Here is an 18431-nt window from a genome sequence, read left to right as displayed (position 1 = left end):
CTGCCCCAGGGGCCTCCCTGGACCTGTTTGCCCATCTATAATACCAAGGGGGTGATCCCAGCCGTCACTTCAGGTCATCTAGAGGACTCAATAAAACAAATTGTGTAACCCACCTAGCATGAGTGCCCGGCATGTAGAAAGTGCTCATTTAGCTATTATTATGGGGTTTTGGGGGGGTGGTAGCAAGGCCCACCAGGATGAGAACCTGCCCTCTGCCTAGGGCTCCTCCTCCTCAGCCTGTGATAGGAGACTCGGACAGATGGGAGCAGAGCGAACTCCATCAAGCTCACCAGGCCAGAACTGCATTCCCAGCATCTCTGGAGCACGGGGCCAGTGGGACGGCTGTGCAGCAGCTGCCACCAACAATCCGAAGGGGACCGAGTCTCCAGGCTGGGCCTTGGGGTCTTGGCTGGGCATTTGGGCCGAGCAGCAATGAACCTGGGTCTCCTGCATGTGCCTCTGCACCGTCTCCCAGCTGTTCACGCATCATCACCATCTACCTTTCTGCTCACACAATGCCAGCGCTCCAAGAGAACACCCAAGACACGGCAAAAAGCATTGCTGCTTTTTTTCCCTGGCTGTAAAAGTAATTCTTCATTGTGGGAAAAAAGTTAGAAAAATATAAATTAAGAGCACCCCAAATTTCAAACTTCCAGGTGTTTTCTATATATACACATGTAGACCTAGATAGTTTTAACAAAAATGGAATCCTATGATAATACGCTTTTAAAAAATTGGAATGAATATATTTTATTTTCGAAATCTTTTTTGTTATAAAATATGACACCTACAGAAAGATTATATAAAATGATCGCTCAGATTGATGTATTACACAACAAACACCCTGGGAACCACTGCTTGGGTGAAGAACTCTGCCAGTCACCCCAGAAGCCCTCAGCATGCCCCATCTCAATCACTCCGTACTTTCTGCCAAAAGTTGCCACTATCTAGATTTTTTTTTTAATTTTTAGGGTTTTTTTTGGGGGGTAATTAGCTTTAATTATCTATTCAATTTTTTTTTTTAATGAAGGTACTGGGGATTGAACCCAGGACCTCGTGCATGCTGAGCACCCACTCTACTACCACTGAGCTATATACCCTCCCCTCTCCATTATCTCGATTTTTAAGATAATCACCTTCTTGCTTGTTGTCGCCCAAGTGTGTATCCCTAGATGCTATAATTTTGTCTTTAAATCTGTCTTTTAAATCCCTTTAATCTACAGGTTTATTTTTGTAACTTGCTTTTTTTTTTTTTTAACTTGGCCATGTATCTTGGACCTTGTCCTTGTTAGTAAATATGACTCTTGTTTTTAATGAGTCTGTTGGATGAGCATAACTGGCCCATTCCCCTGCTGATGGACACTTAGGTTATTCTCACACTTTTGCTGTTATATACAACACTATGATGGAAATCTTTATGCATATGTCCTTGTGCACTTGAATGATTCCTAGAAGGAATTTCTACAAGTGGAATCATGGGTCCAAAGGACACGCTCTTTTTTTTTTTTAAAACAGCATTGTTCAGCCTATGATGCACATACCATGCAATTCACCCATTTAAAGCTTACAAGTCAATGTTTTTTAAGTGTATTCAGAGTTGTGCCACCATCATCACAATAGTTTTAGCACATTATCGTCATCCCATAAAGCACCCCATACCCATTTTCCTCAATCCTCTCCCCCAGCCCTAGGCAACTGCTCCTATGAAAGACAGTCTTCTTTCTGTCTCTATGGATTTCATTTCATATAAATGAAGTCCTACAGTGTGTGATCTTTGTGACTGACTTTCATGTAGCTTAATGTGTTCAAGTTTTATCCATGTCATAGCATGTACCAGTACTTCATTCCGTTTTATTGCTGAATAATATCCCATTGCATGGTTATGCCACACTTTGGTCATCCATTCATCAGTCTTTGGACATTTGGGTTGTTTCTGCTTTTGGCCTTTGTGGGTAATGCTTCTGTGAACATTCTTGTAAGTTTTTTGTGCGAATGTATGTTTTCATTTCTCTTGGCTACCTCCTAGGTGTAGAATTGCTGGTTTAACCTTTTGAGAAACTGCCAGACTGTTTTCCAAAGTGGCTGCACCATTTTAAATTCCTACCTGTAGTGTGTGAGGGTTCTGATCACTCCACATCCTTACCAACACCTGTTATTATCTGTCTTTTTTTATCGTGGGAAAGCTGGTGGTTGTGAAGGATTACCTTGTGGGCTTGATTCGCATTCCCCGGATGGCTACGATATTCAGCATCTTTTCATGGGCTTCTGGACCATTTGTACATCTTCTCTGGATCAATGTCTACTCAGGTCACTTGCCCATTTGAAAATTGGTTTATTTGTCTTTCATTGTTGTGAGAGTTCTTTATATAGTCTGGTTGCAATTCCTTATCAAATATGTGATTTGCAAGTATTTTCTCCCATTCTGTGGGTTGCCTTTTTACTCTTTTAATGATATCCTTGGCAGCACAAAAGTTCTTATTTTGATGATGTCCAATTTATCTGGTTTTTTTTTATTTGTTTTGTTGCTGTGCTTTTGGTGTTATATTTAAGGAACTGTTGCCTCATCCTAGGTCACAAAGATTTATGCCTATGTTTTCTTCTAAGAGTTTAATGGTTTTAATTTTCACATTTGGGTCTGAGATCCATTTCAATTTTTGTGTAGGGTGTGGGAAGGTCCAGCTTCCTTCTTTTGCATGTGGATAACCAGTTGTCCCAGTACCATTCGTTGAAAAACTGTTCTATCCCCATTGACGTGTCTTGGCACTCTTGCTGAAAATCAATTGACTATAAGTGTGAGGCTTTATTTCTGGACTCTCAATTCTATTCCATTGATCTACATGTCTATCTTATGCCAGGACCACACTGTATTGATTACTGGCTTTGTAGAAAGTTTTGAAATTAGAAGTGTGGGTCCACCAACATTCTTCATCTTTTTAAAATATTGTTTTGGCTATTTGGGGTTACTTGAATTTCTATATGAATTTAAGATCAGCTTGTCAGTTTCTGCACAGAAGCAAACTGGAATTTTGATGGGGGTGGTGCTGAATCTGAGATCATTTGGGGGAGTTTTGCCATCCTAACAATATTAGGTTTTCAGATCCATGAACATGGGGTGTTTTTCCATTAATTTCAACCTTCTTTAATTTTTTTCAATAGTATTTTGTAGTTTTTAGAGTTTAAGTTTTGTACTTCTTTTGTTAAATTTAGTCTTTAGCATTTTATTCTCCTTAAAGCCAGTGTACATGAAATTATTTTCTTAATTAAGTTTTTGAAGTGTTCATTGCGAGTGCATAGTGATGCAACTGATTTTCATATATTCATCCTGTATCCTGCAACCTTGCTGAAATCATTCATTAGTTCTAATATTTTTGGTGGATTCTTTAGGATTTTCTATATACAAGATTATGTCATCTGCACAAAGAGATCGTTTTACTTCTTGCTTTGTCATCTAGATGCCTTCTTTTTTCTTATCTGAATGCCCTGGCTGGAACCTGCAGTCACTGTTGAATAGGAACAGTGAGAGCAGACATTCTTGTCTTGTTCTTGATCTCAGGGGGAAAGCACCCAGTCTTTCACCATTAAATACAATAGTCGCTGTAGGAAGGCTCATTTTAGGATTCCCTGAAAGTTTGGCTGGTTACAGCCTCACTACTAGTGTGTATGAGAGGGACCCCAGTTGCCTCGCCCCTTGCCAACATGATAGCCCCAGGTTTTAGAGGTGAGGAACCAAAGACCAGGAAGGGGGAGTGCTGTATGTCTCATTACACAGCCGCTCAGCCACCTACCATCCAGCTGCCCACAGTCATTGGGGAGTGAGCCTCCTGGACACTCAGGCTTCCCTCCCTTAGTAGGGATGCCTTGAGCCCCACCAAGGGCAGCCACTGGTACAGAAGGAGGCCTGGGTTCTGTTCTCGGCTTGGCCACTAAATTGTTGTGTGATCTGGGCCAAGTCACTCCATCCACCCTGCCCTGGGCCTCAGTGTTTCCATCTGTGCGGTGGGAGAGGTGGTCCACTCTGAAATCCTCCAGCTCTGACCACCCACCCTTAAACCCACAGCGGCTTCTGCCACTGCCCAGAATGACCACCAGAGGGCGCCCCAGACCAGCACTTGGCCCAGCTCCGCTGCAGGGGGCCCCAGGGAGGCTGAGAGACAGGGTGTGTTTTCCAGGAGCCACTAGCTTTGCTCGCAAGGGCTTCCTTATGGCTAGACCTGCCCAAGCCATCTGCCCCGTTCCTCTGGCTGAGCACTGGTCTCTGAGGAGGGAGGATGGAGACATCACCCTCAAGGCCAGCGACCTTGCTCTCATCCCTGTCTGCTTTGGGTTGGCTGCATAAGGTCCAGGCGTCCAGTGTCAGGGCCAACAGCCTTGAGTTTCTCAGCCTCAAAAGGTTTCTACTGTCTTTAGGCCTCTTACCGGGGACGCATTCTTCCCCTGCCGCATTGCCTGGCAGTGGGAAGCCCCTGTCCTGGTGAGTGTTTGGCCGCCTGGAAGGGGCACCGCGCAGCCCATTTTGCATATGGATAGTTTCAGGCTGGGGACCCTGGACAGTGTAGTCTTGGAAACCACAACATCCAGGACCCTCGGATACCTCACATGACGGACCCCAGAACAGCAGAGGCAGACACCATGGACATCAGGGACCACCCAGCTCCTCCCAGAGCAGAGCATCTGACCTGCTTTGGGAAAGATTCTCCTGGGAACACCAGAGGGGCCCTATCAGCCCCACTCCAAACTTCTCCACCCTGATTTTACCCCCAAGCAGAAGCAGAACCTTTGCTTTGCAAATCAAGCTCCAAGCAGCATCTCCCAGCCCCCGCCCTGATGTCTGCCGCTTGCCTTGCGTCCCATTACTTGCATATGTATTCTCCCTCCCATTCTGGACTGGGTCCCCTCGAAGGCAGAGTGACTCTCACATTCTCCTCAGTTCCCTCCCTGGTGGCTGGTTCAGGACATGGTTTCCAGTAGAAGCTCGACAGATTTCACCACGGAAACCCGGGTCCCATCTTCCTCCCACTTAAGGGCCTCAGTGCTGCCTCTGCCCCTCGCTTAGCTGTGTGGCTCTGGGCCAGTTGCTGAGCCTCTCTGAGTATCCACTTTGTTTTCTTCTTTGCTGCTCTACTTTCCTCAAAAGGTTGCCAGGGTCAGAGAGGGTGTGAGCGCCCTGGTGTGAAGGGTGATATGCTCTCCCTGTGTCAAGTGTAATTGTCCTCAGAGCACCAGCTGCACGCGGAGGTCACATGGAGGAGAGGCGGTGCCAGGCCACACCCTCCCGAGTGCCCCAGTTTTCAAATAACATTGGCCGACATTTCCTGGGTTTGTTCTACGGACCAGACACTGTGCTGAGTACCTCACCAGGATTCTGGCCCTGGATCCCCTCAGTGACCATTCGAGTAGGCAGCATGACCATGCCCAGCTTTGCAGACAGGGAAACTGAGGTACACAGCAATCAGCTACCTGGCCTGAGATCACAAACTTGGCCAATGATGGGCGGGGCTGGGACTTGGAGCCTGGTGTGTGGCCTCTGGAGCCCAGGCTCTCAGCCACCGAGCTTCCCATTTGTGCTGGCACAAGGCAGGGAGGGGCAGCTAAGGGGCCTTTTTGTTCACTATTAGGGATCTTCAGGAGTCAGAGGTCATGGGTTCTGATCTTCCCTTTTCGGGACTGGAGCACTGAGGTCAGAACAGTCGGGCATCTGGGGCAAAGCAGGACCCGGCAACATCCAGTGTAGCTCTGACTGGGAAACTGGACGATGCCAAAGCCCTGTGAGTCTCAGGATCTATGATTCCAAAAATTGTCCGGCCGCCTCATTCCCAACAGCCAGCCTCTGTCTTGGTTGGACTCATCTTCCCAACTTTGGGGTCTTGGGAGCCAGGGTGGGAGGGAAGGAGTACTCAAAGGCTCAAAATGATGCTCACCCACCAGCCCAGATGCTGGGCACCAACAGGATCCTCCTCCCCAACGCCCAGGCCCTTATCAGGAATGCAATTTGGGTTGGTGGGGAGGGGGAGGACCGAGGCCTCGGGCTCTGACAAGGTGGGGAGGAGAGATAGGGAAGTGGAGAGGGGGCCCGAGGGGTCCTGCTGCTGGGAGGGCCCAAGGCTGGAAGGGATGCCCAGAGCCTGCACAGTGGGGGCTGTGGCCAAGTGCTGTCCTTGCTGGCCTGGCCCCTCGACACGGTTCCAGGGCTGCTCCTGCCTTCCATCCTCGCCAGGCAAGACGCCCGCACCTTTAATTAGCGAGCAGCAGCCTCTCCCCGATTCATCACAGTCACTGTTTAATTAGCCTCACACAAGGCGCCCCTACCCCCCAGCTCTGGGCTGAGCAGCCTGCCTCTCTCACAGAGGCTGCCACCACCTCACGGTGTCCCCTGTCACCACCCCCCCATACTGACTCTGCTCCCCAGAATGGGGGATGGGGCGGGCACACCTGGCTGAAACCTCAAGGAGATTCTGGGCACTGGTGCTTGTATTGAAGGCATCCAGCAAACATTATTAGGGCCTCGAGTCTGCGCCAGGCTGGCGCTGGGTAGAACCCAGGTTGGATGAGGGTGGCTGTCTCAGTCGTGTGCGACTGCTGGGGATGGCTTTTCCCTTTGGGAGGTGTTGCTCCCACACCCACCCCCCCATCTGGAAAGAGATAGCCATTCCCTCCTGCTCTCCCTGTCCCAGGGCCCAGCAGTCTCCCCTGAGAAGGCGGAATCCTTCCCCAGAGGCAGATCCTGGAGGCCCAGGCCCAGGCCCAGGCTATGAGCAAAGGGAGGTGGGTGGGGGCCTCTCAGCCCTGCTCTGCATCTGCAGGGCCCTGGGTGTTGGGGGCACATGAGTGAGCCCACAGTCGGTGGCTGAACCAGGCACTCTCTGTTTCCCTGAAGCAGGGCGGGGCTGGTGGCCTTGGGAGTGACACCCCACACCCTTCCGTGCAGAGCCAGGGCAGCTGCCGGCCCGGGGCAGCCAGCTGGAGGCAGGAGGCTCAGGTTCCATCCCCGTGCTGGTCCATCCTAGGGCTTCAGGCAAATCAGCCACGCTGAGGCTTCAGCATCCTGGCTACAGAAGGGTGCTAACCACCCTGCTCTGATGTGGACAAGGATGTAGAAGGATCAGCATTATTCTGGAACCTGAGGGAAGTGCCTGAGTCCATCCTGATACTGACCAACGTGTGGCCTCAGCCAGCCACCAGACTGCGCTGGCCTCAGTTTCCCTACAGGTGACATCTGCCTCATGGGTTGTTGTAAGGGTTAAATGACTTACAGTGTTCAGTGCACTCAGAACAGAGGCAGTCCTCAGTAATCGTCAGCTGTTTTTGCCATTTCCCGCCTCCTTTTACCAATCAATATTTATCGCCAGGTGAGAGGGAGTTGGTGGTGACACAAAGGCCTGGAGGCAGGAATTGGCTTGGGAGATTTGAGGTCCACCTGCAGGGGTGGGTGAAGAAGAGAGGTTGGCAGCTTCCTGTCGCTTTCAAAGGACAAGAGGGAGGAGGGAGACTCTGGGCTGGGAACTATATCTAGCCTTTTCCGTGAATTAGCACCTCATTTTAGTCCTTGCAGTTGCCCTGTGGGGAGGTACCATCATCTACTTACAGGTGAGACGAGGAAGAACAGAGGCTCCGCCCACATCCCCAAGGTGAAAGCAACAGGCTTGCGCTTGGAAGGAGACCTCGTGGCCCTTTGCGGCTGTGCTGTGCCGGGGACTTCCTGGGAGACAGGGAGAGGGCTAAGAGGCGGGGCCTGGACCAGGCCTGGGTGTGGCTGTGGAGGGGTGGGTCAAGAAGGAGAGGGGGCACCCAAGGGGTGGGTCTCTGGCCAGCACAAGGCTGTGTGTCAGGGCAAGGGAGCATCTTTGTACAACAGTTTTGTAATCAACTTTGGAAATAGTAATACTATATTTATGTAATACACAATTCTGAAAGTACGAAACAACATATAGAGACAAGTTAAGGTCCCCTACACTTTCCCTCCCCAGAGATGCCCTCTGAGACCTGTTTCTTGTGCATCTTTCCAGAGCAGCACCTTGACCACAACACTAGCGAACAACCAGCAGTCCCCACAGGCCTGACAGGCACCATGGCCAGAAAGCCCTAGATGCACATTGGTTGCTTTTAATCCTCATACCAACCCTTGCTGTGTATATATATCAATATTTCTGTTTAAAATTGAAGTAAACTGAGGTGCAGACAGGTTAAGGCCACACAGCTAACATAGGGTTTGGACTCAAGGACTCTCTGACAGCATTGTGTAGATGAAGAAACGGAAGCACAGAGAGGTTGAGTAACCAGCCCCAGGTGACCCAGCAAGGAGGTTGAGGAGCCAGGACTTGAGTCTGACAGTCTTGATCCTGAACCTGCACCCCTGAGCCCCGCACTGTATTAGGAGAAAGGATGCCAACCCCAGAGTCAACCACACATGGGAGTGAGGCTGACCACCGCCTAGCTGCGTGGCCTTGGACAAGTCACTGTCTCCCCTGTGATCTGGGTCCCCACCCAGGCTAGAGAACAGGAAGCCTGCCTCCCAGAAGGCTTGAGGATGAGCAAGAGCAGAGGGAGAGGCCTCTGGTGCAGAGTGGCGCTAGGACACTGCTCCCCAGACCATCCAGCGGGCGCTTCCTGTGATGGGCAGGAGGAAGGGGGTGTCCAGGTGGGTGTTTCAGGGGGCTGGGAGCTCAGGGTGGGGCCTTCCCTCCCCGCAGCTATGCAGACAAAGCAGGTGAAGGGCTCCCTAGGAGAGGGGTGGGTGGAGCCCGTCCACCCTCTGCCCAGCCCACAGCCACACTGCTGACCCAGGAATTCTGGGGAGTCAGGAGAGGGAAAAGGGGTTTCCAGAGGTTTGTGCAGTAAGCCCAACGCTCCCACCCCTTACCCAGGCTGGGTGCCAGGAACCTGCAGGGTGGGTGGGGCAGGGTGCTGGGGAGGAGGCTGCAGGCAGAAGCCGCAGAAATGACAAAGCGAGAAGGGACTCAGCCCAGGTGCCGGCTCAGGCTGGGTTCCAGAGAAAGCGGTCCTCATGTTGGCAGAGTCATGTCACCGCCCCAGGCTGGTGGGCTGGCTTTCAGCTTAGCAGGCATAGAAAACCAATTTGTCTACTTCTCCCCTGCTGCAGCCCAAGGGTAATCAGACTACTGGGGCTAAGATCACCAGATTCAACAGGACATCGACCAACAAACACAATAGCCAGTTTCTTCATCTACAATGCGGGCCAGACTGTGAGAGGCCAGACTGCGTTAGTCTCCACCCAATTCACTTGCTCCTACCCCAGGACCAGGGAGCCTGGGTTAGTAATGAGAGGGACCTGGGAACTGAGGTATGGAACACTGTCTTGGGGTGTTTGTCAGTGATCTCAGCCAGGCTGCCCAGAACAGCACAGCAGGGTGGGGCAGCAGAAGCAGGCTTGGGTTGGAATTCCAGCTCTGCCATCATGAGCCTCACTTTCCCCGTCTGTAAAATGGGGTTATTATCAGAATTGAGACCTCATTGTGATGGTAGAGATTCTTAAACAATGCATGATATGTAGTAGGTGCTCAATAAATGTCACTCTCCTCCACTGACTAGCTGGTTAATCTCATTTTCAAAACCCCACAGGCCTGGAGACAAATTTTGGCACTTGTCCTGTGCTCACTCGGCCGTCTGGGAGAGGCAATTTGTGTCTCCAAATGTTAGAATTGCTGAAACGTTGATGGGGAGATGGGGGACACTATGTGAAAGTGGCGCTGTCTCTACTGATGGGACCCAGGGGTCACAGGGCCTCCCCTGCAGGTGCCAGGAGACTCTGGATCCAGCAGCACCTCTTCTCGGCCTGAGGCTGGGCTGGCTCAACCCACAGCAGTTTCTTTTTGGCAACTCCTTAAGGCTCCTGGAGGACACCGCCTACTGTCCTGACCACGTTCTGGGCATGCAGTCTGATCTGGAGCCGGGGGCGGCTTCAGGGGGTGGAAGGGAGCTGGGCCAGTCCTGGGGGTCATCCCTGAGGGGGCATTTCCACCTGGTCCTCTGACCCAGGGAGCAGGGCTGAGGGGCTGTCTCTGGGTGTAGCGTTTTCCTGTGAGTGAGTGTAAAAGTGCCGGAAAAACTGGAAGGGGCTTCTTAATTGCAGGGATGATGATCTTTAGAAAATCTTCTGTCTTTTCTGTGAGGCAGAAACCGCTAGCTAGAAATGACCTTGGCCATCAGTGTTTTTCCAGGAAGAAATTCAATTGATATTGGGCAGGAAAGGGTGTTCGTGGTCAAATAAATTTGGGAAGCACCAACTTAAACAACCGACCATGGTTTCTTCTCTGCAGGGTTTCTCGGAGCCTTTCATGTGCATTTATGAAGTTCTAAGAGGCAGCGGCCAGGCCTCTCTGACAACAGTGTTCTTTTCAGTTGTCCTGGACCATCTTGTGAGCTTACAGGGCTATGGAACCCACTCTGGGAAATGCCAACATAGCAAAAACAGACAAACACACCGCCACCTCCTCCACATACCAGAGCTAGGGGGATCTTGGGGACTCTGGAGAATCTAGGGTCCAAAAAAAAAAAAGGGTTTGGGAGATGCTCTATTTTAAAGCTAAGGCTTTAATCCCTCTTTTCCCTGTATTAACACATTTAATCTTCACCACCACCCTGTAAAGTAAGCATGTTGTCATCTCCATTTTCTAAGGGGTAAATCAAGGCACAGAGGGACAAGTCCTGGCCCAAGATTCACAGCTGGTAAGTGGTGGCACTGGGATTTGAACGCAGGCTGCCTGATTGAGGAGCCGTTCCCAAACCCACTGTGTGATCCACCTTTACCACGAAGGGTCCAGAACCTGCCTCTCTCAGGTGCCACACATCTACACTCCTGTCTAAGGGTGAAGCTTCCGGCAAGTGGCTGGTGTCAAGTGTTCTCAGGAGGGTCTGTGGCTTCTGTTTCACAGAGGGATAGTCTTCTGGCTCTGAGTCCGGGGGCCTGGGATGCCCCGTGGGTGAGCCCTACTGTCCCAAGCTTCCCCACCAGCAGCCTGGCCCCACCAGAAGGCCGTATGATGCTCTCCTGTCATCCTCAGCCTGGTTATCTCCGTTCCACAGGAGAGCCTCAGAGGGGAACCATGGCTCAGAGAGGGGAAGTAACCTACCCAGTCACATAGCCGGGAGATGGTGAGACTGGAATTTAAACCCAGGCTATTGGACTCCAGAGCTGGGTGCTCAAGATACAGGTGCCCTTGGTGACGAAGCAGTGGGTTCCTGTGGCCAGGGCAGTGGCACAGCTGTGGGGCCACACCCCATCAGGCCCCTGCTCTCCTCAGCTGGTGGCCGCCCCGGCAAACCCACGACTGTCCACCGCCTCTGGACAGATGTGGTCTCATGTTCCCTGCTCATCTCCCAGGCCTCCCTTTCCCAGGCTTATTTGGGCCAACAATCAGTAGCATAAAAACGGGCAGATATGTCACCACCATCAGGGACGCGGGAAGCAGTTGCCATGGTGGCTGCTCAGGGCTTTATCTCCACCTCCCGGGGCAGGGCCTTGGTGGCTTTCTCCTTCTGGGGTGCAGACTTTTTGTCCTGGATGTGTTTTCTTCCGCTGTGGCTCACCGGTTCCTGGAGATAGAGTTGTTCGTCGGTCCCTCCGTAGACACTGGGCATCTTCTGTGGTCCAGGCCCCAGCCAGACTCGCTTCTGCAGCAGCTGTGCTGGTCCTCCCCAGCCCCGAGGCTGGGCGGGACTCCAGGGTGCTTCCAGACCTCCTGGAGGCAGGGGTGCAGGCCTGCAAACGCAGGATGTATTGGAAGAACAGGACCTGGGTTCAAATCTTACTTCTAGTAACTTAATAGTAAAGTCACAAATGACCCAGTTCTCAAAATGGGCAAAGGATCTGAATAGATATTTCTCCAAGGAGGACATACAAATAGCCAATAAACACATGAAAGACGCTCAGCATCATTAGCGATCAGGGACAGGGATGTGCAAATCTAAACCACGTGAGATACCACTTCACACCCACTAGGAGTGGCTAGACTCAGACAGACAGATAACAGCATGTGTTGGGGAGGGTGTAGAGAAATCTGGCCCTTGTCTACTGCCCCAGGGGAAATGTAAGATGGTGCCATCGTATTGGAGAACAGGCCGGCAGCTTCTCAAAAGGTTCAACACAGAGTTACCATATGATCCAGCAATTCCACTCTAAGGTGTCCACCCAAGAGAACTGACAACACACATCCACACAAAAAATTTCACAAAGGTTAATAGCAGCATGACTCATAATGGCTAACAAGTAGAAATACCCTGAATGCCTTTCGACCAATGAATTAATAAATATAATATGGAATATTATTTGCCCATGAAAAGGAATGACACTGATGCATGCTGCAGCATGGGAGAAACGTGAAGACATGATGCTGTGTAAAAAAAGCCAATCACGAAGACCACGTGTTGTGCGTACCCATTTGTATGAATTGTCTGGAACAGGCAAATCTATAGAGGGGGTTGCCGGAAGTGGGGAGTGACTGCTCACGGGTAGGGTTGTTTTGGGGGGGTGATGACAATATTAGAAAACAGCGGTGATGGTTGTACGACTCTGTGAATATGCTAAAACCCACTGAATTGGACGCTAAATGGGTGACTTGAATGCTATGTGAATTACATCTCCATAAAGCTGCTATGCGAAATTAGGAAATACACAGAAGCAGAAGAAAAACTTGTAAGGTCCACGGCACTGTCGCCTAGAGACCACTACTGTTACGTTTAATGGTGCTCTCCCAAATTACAGTCTGTTGCCCCATGTGCTGCTTTTTCATTTAATAATACATTGAAAACGTCTTTCCATGTCAAGCACTAGACCTCTACGTAAAAACAAACCCCACCTCCGCTGCACCCTGGCCGTGGGCCTCAGGTGAGCAGCCTCGCCTCTCGGAGCTTCGGTCTCCCCCTCTGTAAGGTGGGGTAGCTGAAGGACCCCTGCAGAGGAAGCTGTGAGGATGGAAGGAAGGAGTCCGCACACCTCCAGCGCCTGGCCCAGACCCCGGCACGAGGAGACACTCTGGAAACGGAGGCCTCGTTGTGATGGCATTCGTGCGGGCGTGGAGCACTCCAACCAGGGGGCCGCTCATTTCTGTATGTTTCACACATACTGTGATTCGAAACGTCCATAGTAGGGAGGGGGTCAGGGTCAGAACCTGGGAGAGCCCCGGAGGTTGTTGCCACCCTTGATGGAAAAAAAACCACCCTTCCAAGCACCTTCTGTGTGCCCGGCACTGACTCGTGGTGTCTCCTTTAATTCTCGAAATGACTGTTACCGACCCTATATGACAGAGGGGGAAACTGAGGTTTAGTGAAGTGCAGTCACTTAACCTTTTCAGACAGCTGTGGGTCTAAGGTTCATGTCCAGGCTTGCTGATCAAAAGCTAGCATTCTTGCTATTTCTGTGCCCTTCAATGAAGAGATATCTTTGAAAAGGCTTGAGTTCTGTCCAAATGAGGAATTGTGCTATTATTCCCAGACCTGGAGGGGGATATGCAAAGGAGAAGTCATTGCGCCAGGATTTGAGTCACAAGGATGTGCTGGTGTGTGCCTACTGTGTGCTGAGTTCTCCACTGAGCTGTGACACAGTAGGGCCTTCAATGAGGAGTCTGCTGGAATGCACAGGCTGGCAGGGTGGGAGGCAGGGTGGGAGGCAGGCTGGGCCGGGGCCCATGTCCAGGTAGGAGTTTGGGGCACAGGCTCTGGAGCCAGACAGAGTTGGGGTTGTAATCCCCTGGCCTGTTGGTGACTTGGGCAGTTTCTTGGCTGTGTCAGCTCGATTCCTCTGTATGTATTAGATGGGTACAAGAATTAGGCAAGTTAAAGCACCTTGAGTCACTCAGCACAGCTCCTGATGTGGAATAAGCTTTGGTATCAGAAGATGGGGCAGGTGGTTGGATGCCAGGAGCCCAGGAGGGGTGGCTGGGAGAGGGGCCGCTGCCCAGCCCAGTTTTTGATGCTTCTCTCCAGGCCCAGCGGGTGGGTGATCAGCCCGGCCCACATGAAGTGTCAGAGACAGTCACCATGGCTTCATTCATTCACTCATTCATTCATTCAACTAGCACCTGGTGAACACCTACTATCCTAGGCACTGGGGGCCCGACAGCAAACAAAACAGATGAAGCTGCTGACCTGGGAGAGCCGACACTCTAGTGGGAGCGACAGACCCCAGAGGAAATGAAGAGCAACATATGGGTATGTCACCTGGTGATAGATGCTGAGGAAACACGCACTGAGTGTGGGGGAGGGGCGTCACTGGGGAAGTTGTCATTTGAGAGAGTGCCACCAGGGAAGGCCTCACAGAGAAAGTGACGTTTGAACAAAGATTCAAAGGAGGTGAGGTTATTGTTCATCCATCCATCCATCCATCCATTCATACTCAGCCATTCATTCTTTCATTCACTCCTCTAGGCAGTTGGCCGGCATTAGGAAACATCCTGGGTCTGTTCTGTGGCCTTGTGCGGGGAGGTGGGCTTGCTCTGAGTGGCTCACAGGTTGTTTCTCCCAGTGGTGGAGTCGGAACACGTCTGCCCACCCTGTAGGAGCCATCGTGGTCTGCCAGGGACTGATGGGTTCTCGGGACACGGGACTTTCAGTGCTAAACCGGAAAGTCCTGGGCAAACCAGCATGAGAGGTCACCCTCACCCTCAGAGAGGCTGCCTTTGGTGCCCAGAGGCTGAGGAAAGGTCAGTGAAGTCTTACAGTTCTCTGAGGGTGTGGGAGAGCAAAGCCGTGTGCCTGTTCCTGAGCGAGGAGGGCGGAGGCTTCAAAGCCCAAGTGTCCCCGTGTGTGCGGTGCAGGTCAGTGTGGGGACAAGGCTGCCTTCCGGGGCTCAGTGGGTGATGAGGCCGGAAGGGACGGTAGGGCCTTGGGTGTCTGCAAAGGGGCTGCATTGACTGTGGGCAGCCAGCCTCCAAGCAGGTGGGCAACTTGACTGTCTGCCTTTTAGAGTGATGCTTTGCTGGAGCAGAGGGCAGAGAGGGGAGCAATGCCATGTCTTTGTTCCTTCCTTCCTTCATTCCAGGGGGCACTGAGCACCTTCCAACCCCCAGGTCCTGGCCGAGATGTCTACAACGGGTCTCCAAGACGGGGCGAGGAAGGGAAGAAGCGAATGGTGCAGAATCTAAGTGAAGGGTGCATGAGTTTTCAGTGTATTCTTTCCTGTCGATTTAGAGATTTTCAAAATAAAGTGTTGGGGGGAATAAATAAGGATAAATCTGGGCCCCAAATGAAGCATCTGGGCTGGGGGGTGGGATAAGGCAGGTCCTTCCCTCCAGCAGCTCAGGGTCCAGTGAGGATCTGGGTGCGTAAACCCAGCCTACAGTGGTGTGGGTGCTCTGTGTCCTCAGGGGCAGGAACCTGAGGCTGACTAGGGAGGCTGAGGATGTCTCACCAGAGGAGAGGGAAGGGAAGAGCAGACAGAGGAACGGCAGAGGCAAATGCACGGAGCCTGAGGTGCAGGGATGTCCATCTCAGTGGAGGGCTCTTGGTGGGCTGGGAAGTACGGTTCGGAGGAGGCTGGAAAGGGAAGTTGTGGCCTCACGGAGCTTGTCTCCTAGAATCAGTCTCTGAAAACAAAAGTGAGACTGGACCACCATTGCAAAATCAGAGAGCACAGGAAATTATTTTTAAAAAGGAAATACAGCCCCTAGGTTAGCCCATCACCAGCGAGAACCACCTTGAAGTGCTTGATACATTTCTTCCTAGTATCTTCCCACATGTACATACACAAATCCTAACTTAGAATAATAAAGTAGTTTGTGTCTTGCTGTTTTTTGCTTAAAATTATATGGGACCTATTTTCTAGTGCCATTAAATAATCTCTGAAAACCTGACTTCTAAGTCCTTCGGATGACTCCGGCCAGTGGTGACCTCCCAGTGGGGAGGCGAGTTCTCCTGGCTGGGCACTGGGGCTGCTTCCACTTGTTTGCTATAACAAAGAGCACTGTGGTAAATAGCCTCCATACATACAGAATTCCGTGTCCACATCGCTGATTATTTTGTTTTTTCCTGATTAATTCCTAGACATGAGATTCTTGGAAGCCCGCTGGGCGCAGAGCCGGCTGGGTAACCAGGGTGGGTTTCCCAGGGCCACGTGTCCCCAGCTGAGGACAGCCCAGTGCCCAGCTGTAAGGAACACCTTGCACCTTTTGAATGTCTCACGCTCTCTCCTACCCCCAGGCCACCTTGTCTGAGCTGTTACAGGCCCCGCCCCCACCTCTCTCTCCCTGCTTCCCAGTCTTGCCAACTCTTCCTCATCTTCTCAGACGCTGGCACAACCTCCAGGAAGCTTTCCCAGAGCCCCAGGTCGGGTGCCCCCGCTCCCACCCCCTCTGCAGCTGCGCCGGGGCTTCCTCCATCAGAGCTGCTCTCTCGCTGGGATACGAGTGCCGTTTCTTTGTCTGGTTTTCTTTGTCCCCTGAGGACAAGGCCCAGGCTGGTTTCATCTTTGAATTTCCAGCACCAGGGGTTGAGCTAGCTCATTGCAGTCTCAGTAAATGTTTGTTGAGCAAAGGAATGAAGAGTCAGAGAAATGAATGAACAAATGAAACAAAGTCTGGAGGGGAGGGAGGCGGGAGCTCAGACACTGGGCTCTGGATGAGCGTCCAGTCCTGGGCGGAGGGGGACAGAGGGAGGGGCGGAGCAGGGCCCCTGAGCCTGGAGTGGGGAGCTGGAAGGCAAGACTTCTGTGAAAGGATGCTGGGCCCAGGGGCCCAGGCAGTACAGTGCAGTGAGAGAGGTGTTGGTTGGGGGACAGATCTGAGGAGTCAGAGGCAAAGGGCACCAATGGGTAACGTGGGCAAGAAAACTCCAGAAAAGGAAAAAGTTTTATGGGCTCTGGGACCCAGCTGGGTTCAAATCCTTACCCTGCTGCTTAATGAGCTGTGTGACCTCAAGCTGGTGACTTAACATCTCTGTGCCTCAGCTTTTCCATCTGTAAGATAAGGATAATAAATGTTAGCACTTCATTCATTCATTCAATTTTTTTTCTACATAACAAACGCTGTTGAGTGTCTGTCCTGGGACCAAGAATGGAGGCTGAGAGGGAGCTGACCACCACGGTCACACGCACAGCAAGCCCTATGGCTGAGACTGAAGCCGGGTTTGCCAGTCATGGGTTCCATGCATACTGCCCTGCCGTCTACCTCCCGAGGCCGTGGTGTGAACCAGATGAGGTGCTGGCACGTAGGACGCGCTTGCTAAGCAACAGCTGCTATCAGGGTCCTTCTATGACGTCATCATTGCTGAGTGGACTTTAGTTGCAGGCTTAGGCTTGTGCTGACCACCCACAAGGTCGTGGAGAGTGTTCCTGCCTCTTCCAGCCTATTTTCTTTAGGGTGACCAACCATCCTGGTTTGCCTGGGAATGAGGGTTTTCCCGGGATGCGGGACTCTGAGCACTAAAACTGGGACAGTCCCCTGGCAAATGGGATGAGTGGTCCCCTTGTTTCCTCATCCATAACTTGGGGAACCTCCTGCCTCCCAGGGCTGTTGTGCAGAACAGAAGTAACACAAGGGGAAGGTACAAAAGCATGGGGCCAGAATTCTAGATCTGGTTACATGAATATTAAAGAATTCTGTGTGCCATGGAAATCCAGGCATGAAAAAGAGTGAGCCGGCCAGAATGTACTGCTAGGAAGAAGCTCTAAGATACATATTTTTGGTGAAAAAGGCAAAGTACAAAACGCTTCATGCGGCGTGCTTCTGCTAGTACGGAGTGGGGGCAGGGTGGTGGCTCTGAACAGACACACCTGCTCCTGGGTCCGTGGATTCCCCCAGGAGGGAACTGGGAGGCTGGGAGAAAAAAGTAGGGGAAAGACTTGCTTGTCACTATATCTCCTTTGGCAGTGTTGGAATTATTTTAATCCTTTGTTTTCATTATCTGGCCAAAAAACCTCCCCAACTCTGTGTGTCAAAAAACAAAAACAAAAAACCCACCCTGAGCAAAATTAAAAGGCCAAAGTTACAGAGCAGGAAAGGTGCCTAGGTCAGGGCCCAGCACCAGGAAATGCTCCACAAATGGCCTTCTCCTCGCTCCCAGCCACGATGTCATCAACCACGGGGCTGGGCGGTCGGGGGCCCAGGTGGATCGCTGCCTCCTCTAATGCAGTGGTAGGTGTGACTCTCACATAAATGGTAACGTTCTGTATGTCAGGTTCAGGTGCAAGCACAATCTGAGAAGACACCTTCAGTCTCCACATGGCATCCTGAGTGCAGATCTGGGAGCTCCTGGGTTTCCTCGCCCACTTCTCTGCCTGCCTGTCTGAGGTCACTCTCTGCCAGGTTCTGAGGGCTGCCCCGCCTTGCTGGGTGGAGATGGGACCACATCCCTTCAGACTAGGGAGCCTGCATGGGCTGCTGCCGCTGCCAGTCCTCCCTGCCTTTGACCTTGGTGAGAAGGAGCCACAGCTGGTTTAGGAAGAGGCTCCAGATGCAGCCTGAGACGCCCCAGCAGGCCTGACT

At 51.5% G+C, this 18431-nt stretch overlaps 1 protein-coding gene and 1 long non-coding RNA gene across 3 annotated transcripts; one reads left to right on the top strand and one right to left on the bottom strand.

Moving 5' to 3' along the window:
• Positions 1-5752: 5752 nt before the first annotated feature.
• Positions 5753-6285, top strand: LOC102529925 (uncharacterized protein C20orf203). The gene is given in 4 exon segments (XM_072944641.1): positions 5753-5765; positions 5931-5983; positions 5985-6029; positions 6031-6285. Coding segments are annotated over 4 exon segments (366 nt in total).
• Positions 6286-12732: 6447 nt separating this feature from the next.
• Positions 12733-17454, bottom strand: LOC140687411 (uncharacterized). Of its 2 annotated transcripts, none has more exons than XR_012061691.1 (4): positions 17103-17454; positions 16836-16903; positions 15362-15536; positions 12733-13249 (listed from the first exon to the last, which is right to left on the bottom strand). It is a non-coding gene; the product is annotated as an uncharacterized lncRNA (long non-coding RNA). The 2 variants fall into 2 exon arrangements; XR_012061690.1 differs by having other exon boundaries at positions 17042-17453.
• Positions 17455-18431: the final 977 nt, after the last annotated feature.

Source organism: Vicugna pacos, chromosome 19 (assembly GCF_048564905.1).
Source record: "Vicugna pacos chromosome 19, VicPac4, whole genome shotgun sequence".
In the NCBI taxonomy this organism is placed as follows: Eukaryota; Metazoa; Chordata; class Mammalia; order Artiodactyla; family Camelidae; genus Vicugna; species Vicugna pacos.
This window is presented reverse-complemented; position numbering and strand designations above follow the sequence as displayed.